Source organism: Brachyhypopomus gauderio, chromosome 8 (assembly GCF_052324685.1).
Source record: "Brachyhypopomus gauderio isolate BG-103 chromosome 8, BGAUD_0.2, whole genome shotgun sequence".
NCBI lineage: Eukaryota > Metazoa > Chordata > Actinopteri > Gymnotiformes > Hypopomidae > Brachyhypopomus > Brachyhypopomus gauderio.
In genome coordinates, this window is record NC_135218.1 from 11049898 (window position 1) to 11058024 (window position 8127).

The following is an 8127-nucleotide window of genomic DNA, read 5'->3' on the forward strand; positions in this document are numbered from 1 at the left end:
TGATCTATTGGCATTCTTGCATAGATCAATACTGGGAGTTCTTTACATGCTAGCCTGTGAATAGTCTGCCTAATAAATGGCTACAAAACTGCTTGTACAAAACAGTATTAAATGTATTATGTGAAGTAGTTCTTCTATTCTGAAGTAGTCCGATTCTATGAAAAACCTAGATTCAGAGATAACTGGGAAAATAACCTATTAAGTGTGTGTGTGTATAAACAGCACTGCTGCTCTTTCAGGTTAAGTGGTTGTCGCATTGTTCTAAACAGCTTTAATGATTATATGCACTATTAACAAACTTCACAGTAAGAGATAATATCCATTTCATTAATTACATTTGGACATGAAAATTTGTCACATTTACAACATTGTAAGTGTTATGTATGATTCATGTATCATGATTTACCCTATTGATGCCTGTGAGCGGGTGTACAGTAGGACCCAGGGAAGCACAGAAACTCCATAGGACAGAGAAGCGTGTGTGTGTGTGTTTCAAAGAGGGAGAGAGAGAGATAGAGGGAATACAATGTGTGACAGTCACGGCCCTACACGCACTAGAGGGAGTGAGGAAGAGGACCAGAGCTTCCTGATAACACCACCCGCCTGATTGGTGCACATCCTGATCAACACCAGCAGGAGCTGGCAACTCACCTGGGCCTTAATCAGATGACACCTGTTTCAACCGTGAGCCACTCGGACCTTGAACCCGATGACGAGCACCTCTCTACCAGGACTCGGGCTGGATGCTAAACGCATGCGGTTGTGAAAGAGGGAGCAGGGTATGTTGTGAACTGTGTTGACTTGTCTGACCCGACAAGGAGGCTGTGATCTCGTCTGCTGAGGAGAGGGCTGTGCCAAGCAGGGTGAAGAAATACCAGAGTGCCCAGGATGCTGCTGGTATGGTATTTCTGTCTGCTCTCCACATCATTACTACTGATGTTAAGAGGTACTTTGGTTTTATGGTTTTGAGTGAAATATCTTTGGTCTGACGGAAAAGAAAAATAAATGAACTGAAGGGGGGGGGGGGGATAAAAAAGTGAGGTGAGGGAACTTAGTCTTGTTATTGCTCATGTAGTAAAAGCCATCATGCATTGAGAATTGTATGCTTGTTTTATCTACTCAATCGTCATTGGCTAGACAGGTCAACAAAAGCAGATTGATAGCAGCTTTGATTTGAGCCTTACCGTGTAATTATTCCCAGAACAAAGCACTGGTGTGGTGTTGTCGAACTACATTGATCTCTCAAGGTCAATGGATCTGATACATGCCTATTTGATACAGGCTTAGATTTAAACACATGGAAGGGGAAAAAAAAGATTTGTATGGTCTGGTTAAATGAGATGTTTTACGACACCAGTCCGATGCAGGTTTCTTGACGATATTTATAGTATGAGCATAATAAGCTTATGTTGAATGGCAGTTTTCATGGATTAAATATGATGTTAATCTTAAATGTATTTGCACTTTGAATGAGATTTGATATTAGAGACAGGTTTCTTTATGTGCAATAAGGGATTGGTTTACATAATGTGGTCAATGTCAGTGCATAATTGTTTTAAAGGTTATTGGTCCTTTCATATGATTTTGTGTTCCCTCAGTCCTTCACTGTAATAGAATACCCTCTCTATTTCTTTTCAGAAATACATCTCCCAGTAGAGTATAAAATTGGCAATGGGGGATCCTGGTGTGGCATCCCTGCTATGAACTATGGATAAAACCAAAACAAATCTTATGCTTGGTCTGCTGGCCAATCACACCACTCAAAATGACTCTAGCCAGTGGAGGCCCACCAAGCCTACACCACCGAGCTTGGAGGAAGTCATCCACTCTGAGTCTCAGATTAAAGATCTGATAGGGTTATTCTGCATGGTGACCCTTAACCTTGCAGCTCTGCTTGGCAACACTGGAGTTATGGTGGCAATTGCCCGAGCCCCCCACATGAAGAGATATGCATTTGTGTGTCATCTTTGTGCAGTGGATTTGCTCTGTGCCATATTACTGATGCCCCTTGGAATTGTATCCAGCTCCCCGTTCTTTAGCACTGTGGTGTTTACAGTTTTGGAGTGTCAGGTCTACATCTTTCTTACAGTTTTTCTGGTCTGCGCCTCTATTCTCACAGTGACTGCCATCAGTGTGGAGCGCTACTATTACATTGTTCATCCAATGCGCTACGAGGTTAAGATGACTATTCACCTGGCCATTGGGGTCATGGTGTTCATCTGGGTGAAGTCCATCCTTTTAGCTCTTATCACTATGCTCGGCTGGCCAGCATACGGGAACCAAAGTTCCATCGCGGCCGCCCATTGCTCTCTGCATTGGAGCCATAGTCGTCTCAGGAAAGTGTTTGCAGTGCTGTTCTTCCTGGTGTGCTTTCTGGTTCCTGCGGTCGTGATCTTCACCGTGTACTGCAACGTCTACAAAGTCGCACGAACCGCCGCCCTCCAGCACACGCCCGTGCCCACCTGGGCCGTCGATCGGGCTAAGTGCCGCTCGGACTCCATCAACAGCCAGACCACCATCATCACCACCACCCGCAGTCTGCCTCAGAGACTGTCCCCAGAGAGGGTGTTTGGGGGTAGGAAAGCTGCCATCACCCTCGTGGTCATCGTGGGGCAGTTCCTGCTGTGCTGGCTGCCCTACTTCAGTTTTCACCTGCACATGTCCGTCACCGCCCCGCTCCAGAGCCCGGGAGATGTAGAGGAGGCCGTCACCTGGTTGGCGTACTCCTCGTTCGCGGTGAACCCATTCTTCTACGGCCTGCTCAACAGGCAGATCCGTGAGGAGCTCGTCAAGCTGAGAAGGTGCTGTGCTCCCCACCTGCCCGTGGAACTTGGAGCCTCGAGTCATGAAGGATCCATCCAGGAGAACTTTCTGCAGTTCCTGCAGAGGACGAACAGCGCAGTTGAGACCACCAGGTCCAGCTGTGCGAACTCCAGTCCTAGGAATACCTGTGTAAACTCCAGCCCTAAAAATACCTTGGACCATGGGGTTAGAATACCTGGGGAGATACCTGAGGAGTGACTGAGACCTATGACCTGGCTAAACCTGAGAAATTTGTGAGACATAACATGAAATGTTGGTGGGTGTAGGTTCACACACGTCAGTTTCAAATGAAACAATTTCATTTTCTATTGATATGATACTTTGTGGCTCATACTGTAACTTCACAATTACAGCAGTAACTGTAAGCAACATTTAAAGTTCAATATAACTCTTACATTTCGTGTTGAAGACAAAACAATTGAACAATGCAACTGTATACCAGAAATCTTATTATGTTTTCATTATTTTCATCCCATACAACTGTGAGTTTTAATCTAATTGAACTAATTCCAAGCCAACAAGCTGAGTTTCCCTGTGTCTACAAGCAGCCTCTGATGTAGCTTACTAATTCCATCTGCTCGTCTCCATGGAAATGCTGTTTAGCCACAGTCTTGCATAGCAACAGGGTTCTTTTGAGAGGAGTTCTTGGGTTTCCTTGTAAATTGGATAAAATGCCATGTCCTGCAGTAGCGTTTTCACCCAAGCAAAGCCATGATAACACATTATCTGTGGATAACCACTTGTTTGTTACATCACACTGTCTGCATAAAATGAACCACGTTGGAGGTTTCTGTCTAAATGCATTTATTGCACAGCGACATATACACATGCTGGTGAGGAAGTCTTAAGAAAAATCATTAGCACACAGTGAAAGTGCTCACACGGAGATAACACACTGAGGTTTTATGAGCTCTTCCCTGCCCGTGCAGGGCTATGACAAACAACGAGGAAAAACAAGTTGTCTACATAGAACACGGACATAGTCCATTTTAGAGGACGGTGTCAATGTTCACACAGGGATTTCATCTCCAAAGGCATGAATTGAGACCCTCCCCCCATGATCCTGTTTTACAAGCTTCCTTAACAAAAACGTTATAAACTAGTAATTCCTGATCGCTCAAGACCTGCTCATCAGGGATTTTACAACGGAACCCTGTAAGGCCTCTTCCTGAATGGTGGTGGTGGTGTGATGCAGGTTTAGCACACTGCTCTGGTGCAGGTTAGCAGGGCTCACAGACCTTAGTCATATGCTGCACTGTTCAGGAACTCACTCTATGGCCAAAAAGTAGTCCAGCTATTAAGTTCATGAATGGACAGTAAAGCAGATCATCAGTACACATAGCAGGACATGTAACTCCTTGTGTACTCCTAAACAAATAACACATCGTTTGTCTTGTTTTCAGCTAATGTAGTGTTTGTGACTGGAGGAAATCCAGTCATGTCAGGGGACAGGTAGTTCCAGATTGTTACAGATTACAGTAACAGCTGGAGTCTTACACAACAATCTCTCTAAACCCAATCTCTCTTTGGGCTTCATTACATACAGTAGATTTGACTCATTTTAATATGGGGTACAATTGGAATGCACAATTTCCCAGAATGCTCTGTATTGTTTAGTTGTCTGGAGTAGCCTACAGTGTACCTGATATCCTGTGCTTTATACCCTCCAGGCACTAGGTAGCAAAAACATTTTCATAATTAGTGGTAAATGCGATTTTACTTTTTTGTAGTCACTTACATGTGAGTAATAATACAGTGCCCTCCTAAAGTTTTGGAACAGCAAGGCAGAATCCCTTGTTTTTGTTGTGCACCAAAGTCATTTTGATTTAAGACAAAAAGGTTAGTATGAGACAAGAGTTCAGAATCTCAGCTTTTATTTCCTGGTAGTTTTCATCAGATTTGATAAACCAATCAGGACGTACCACCCTTTCTTGAAACCCACCCATTTTTTCAAGTGAGCTAAACTATTGGAACGTGACTGAAAGGTGTTTCTCGTTAACCAGGTGTTGCAATTAAGATTGTTTGTTAAAGCACTAAAAAGGTCTGCATGACTCTCCTTCTTGGCTTTGGTAAAACCTATATTTGTAAAAGAAGATAAACCACAATGAAGACCAGAAAATTGTCTATGAGAGAAAAGCAAGCCATTCTGAAACACAGAAAAGAGGGGAAATCAATCCAAGCCATTGGAAAAACATTGGGCATAGCAACCACAACCATTTGGAATGTCTTGAAAAAGAAAGAATCCACTGGTGTACTGAGCAACAGGCGTCAAACAGGTCGACCAAAACAAAACAAAACCCACTGATGAAAGAAGAATTGTACTAGCCAGATGTGTGGACTCGAGTCACATGACTTGGACTTGAGTCCAACTCGAGTCACTATACTGGTGACTTGACTCGACAACATCACTGAAGACTTGCGACTTGACTTAGTCTTTACCTTTACTGACTTGGACTTGGAATCGGACTTGAGCTTTAAGACTTGAAATCCTTATTTTAACATAATAAATAAGTAATATAGAATCACATAACTCATTTTGTATTAAATGGTGCCGTAAAATGTGAATTGCTCAGCTCAGTTTATCCGTAACCAATCGGGGGGGGTGCAGCAGCAGCGTTGAATTTGTGCGGAGAGGACAAGCAACATGCTCCCAAAAATTATCCTGTTTGTGACGCGCAGGCAGGGCAAAGGATGAGACACTGAATCCTTGCTTCACAGACGGTCACTTTTTATTACACTCACAGATTGGAAACGGAATGGATGCACATACAACGTGTAGACTCCGACAACGACGAGCACAGGACACTGTGCGAATGCACATTAAGTAGACAAACCACATAAGTCCCACGTGATTACGAGACGAGCCACAGGTGAGACGAATCAGCACAAGACACAACCGCACCCACAGAGATCCACAGACGCAGACTAGGAGACGTAGACAACGTAAACTCGCCCAAAAGGGAGGGGCCGGGGTCCTCAACGTGACACTGTTCAATTATAAATATTATGCTGTTGTGAATAAAAGAACTGTGACATGCAAGACATGTGGTGTCAGGATAAGAGATGGAGATGCAACCACTTCAAATTTTGTGCAGCCTCAAATGTCAAACAAACAAAAGCAAGTCTCTGCTATGTATATTTCACATAGTGCTATAACGGTTAGGTAGCTAGCTGGGATGTGATAACTCAAGGGTTGGAAATAAACTTTTACAAGGGTCCACATGAGCAACTTGTATCCGCACCAACGATAATTCGAAAGCGGGGACCGGGGGGGAATGGGGGACGGACGGACGGACGGACGGACGGATGAAAGTCATTTGGGGGGGGTGAATGAGAACTCTCACTGTGGCAAACGGAGGAGGGGTTGTTGGGGGGATGGATGGGTAGGTGACGACGACAATTGCGACGACATCTCACTCAAGCGCCTAACGTTAGTTAGTTGTAGTCAGAATTTAAATGTAAGCCTTCTCAGTAGTTTGGGTCCACATTGGAGAGAGATAAGAATAGAATGACTGTTACCGTTCTTTAAAAAAGACCCTTTTCAAATTATTTAATTACCTATTTACACTACTTGTTTCAATTAAATAATATGGCACTGTTTGAACTGCTTGTATGTGTGTGTGTGTCCCCCGATTGGTTACAGATAAACTGAGCTGAGCAATCCACATTTTACGGCACAATTTAATACAAAATGATAGTTATGTGATTCTATATTACTTATTTCTTACTTGTTTTACTGGATTTAACTGCTGCCTTCGATACAGTGGACCATAAAAACCTCTTGTCTCGACTTTACAACTGTGTGGGTATTCAAGGCCGTGCCCTGCAGTGGTTTAAGTCCTACCTAACACGCCGGAGTTTTTGTGTTCGTTTGGAGGCCACAGAGTCTTCACATGTGGTGTGGCTCGGGGGTCTATTCTTGGACCTTTGCTCTTTTCATTATACCTCCTCCCTCTTGGGTCAATCCTTAGAAGGCATGGTGTTTTATTCCATTTTTATGCGGACGAAACACAAATTTACATGCCTCTACAGCCACAAAGCTCTCATGCATTAGAGCAACTTTTGCAGTGCGTTGAGGAAATCGGCGTGGATGTCGCTCAATTTTTTGTGTTTCAATGAAAAGAAAACCGAGCTAATTGTGTTTGGTCCAAATAAATCTGTTGTCAATGTGGGAGAATTGGGTGCGCTGACACAATACTTGAAACCCACAGTAACTAATCTTGGTGTGAGATTGGACTGCAATCTAGAGTTCGATGCTCAGATTAGTGCGGTTGTTAAGGCAAGTTTCTTTCAAATTAGACAGTTGGCAAAAATCAAATCAGTCCTCCCTAGTCAGCATTTTGAGATTTTAATTCATGCTTTTATTACAAATCAACTTGACTATTGTAATGCACTTGTAACGCTGTCGTGCTGGAGGAAGGAGGAGACACGACGAGCGTCTTGCGCTGAACATAAAACGTTTAATAACACAACTGACGTGAGCTCTGTGCGGAGGATGAGTGTGAATATTCCACCACTCACACAGACACAAAACTTTAGACAAAGACGAGCACAAGACACTGCGCGAATGCACATTAAATAGGTGATGAACTCAAACCCTCGTGATCTCGAGACAAGGCACAGGTGCGACTATGAACACGCTCACAAACAACCAACACCCACGGAAGTACAAACATGGACATAACGACACGCAGATAACGTAGCGGCACGCCCACAGGGAAGGGTCCGGAGCCGCCGGGACCAAAAGCCTCCGAGAGCCGTCTCCCCCGATGGTGGGAACCGCCACGAACAGCACTAGTATACCCTCCCTGGGAAGACAGGGGAGAATACATTAAACAATGGCACAGTCACAAACATGCACACAGGGACCCTGAACACAAAGGGCACAAACGGGAACAGTGGATTAGGGAGAAACATTGGGACTGACAAAAACACAGGTACACAGACATTCATCACCGGAGCCAGGCCTCCCGCCTTAGGCAAAGCCTGCAGCGGCGAGAAAGCTCAGGGGGCTGGAGACGCTGCAGAAGGCAGTTCTCCCCCCGCCTGTGCCGCACCCTCCCCGCTAGGGGCCGCCTGACTGGCGGGCACGCTAGGTCCAGCGCGACTTGTCGACTGCTTGGGGGCAGCACCATTGACGGACGCGCGAGGCGCAGCACGGCTGACGGACATGCGAGGTGCAGCGCGACTTGTCATCCGCTTGGGGCAGCACCACTGACAGATGCGCGAGGCGCAGCGCGGCTGATGGACGCGCGAGGTGCAGCACGAGTTGTAGCCCGCTTTGAGGTAGCGTGACCGGCGGGT

The 8127-nt window shown here is 45.1% G+C and overlaps 1 protein-coding gene across 2 annotated transcripts; it reads left to right on the forward strand.

Annotated features, from left to right (window-relative positions):
* Window positions 1–573: 573 nt before the first annotated feature.
* Window positions 574–3593, forward strand: gpr61l (G protein-coupled receptor 61-like). 2 transcript variants are annotated; one of them, XM_077013623.1, is made up of 2 exons: window positions 574–946; window positions 1639–3593. In XM_077013623.1, the coding sequence occupies exon 2, from the start codon at window positions 1708–1710 to the stop codon at window positions 3019–3021; it is 1314 nt and encodes a 437-aa protein (XP_076869738.1). In that variant the 5' UTR covers window positions 574–946; window positions 1639–1707; the 3' UTR covers window positions 3022–3593. The 2 variants fall into 2 exon arrangements, with proteins under 2 accessions (XP_076869738.1, XP_076869736.1); XM_077013621.1 differs by having other exon boundaries at window positions 574–897.
* The last annotated feature ends 4534 nt before the right edge of the window (window positions 3594–8127 follow it).

Coding starts and splice junctions, on each gene's coding strand:
- gpr61l (XM_077013623.1), top strand. CDS start 1,708: ATGGATAAAACCAAAACAAATCTTATGCTTGGTCTGCTGGCCAATCAC.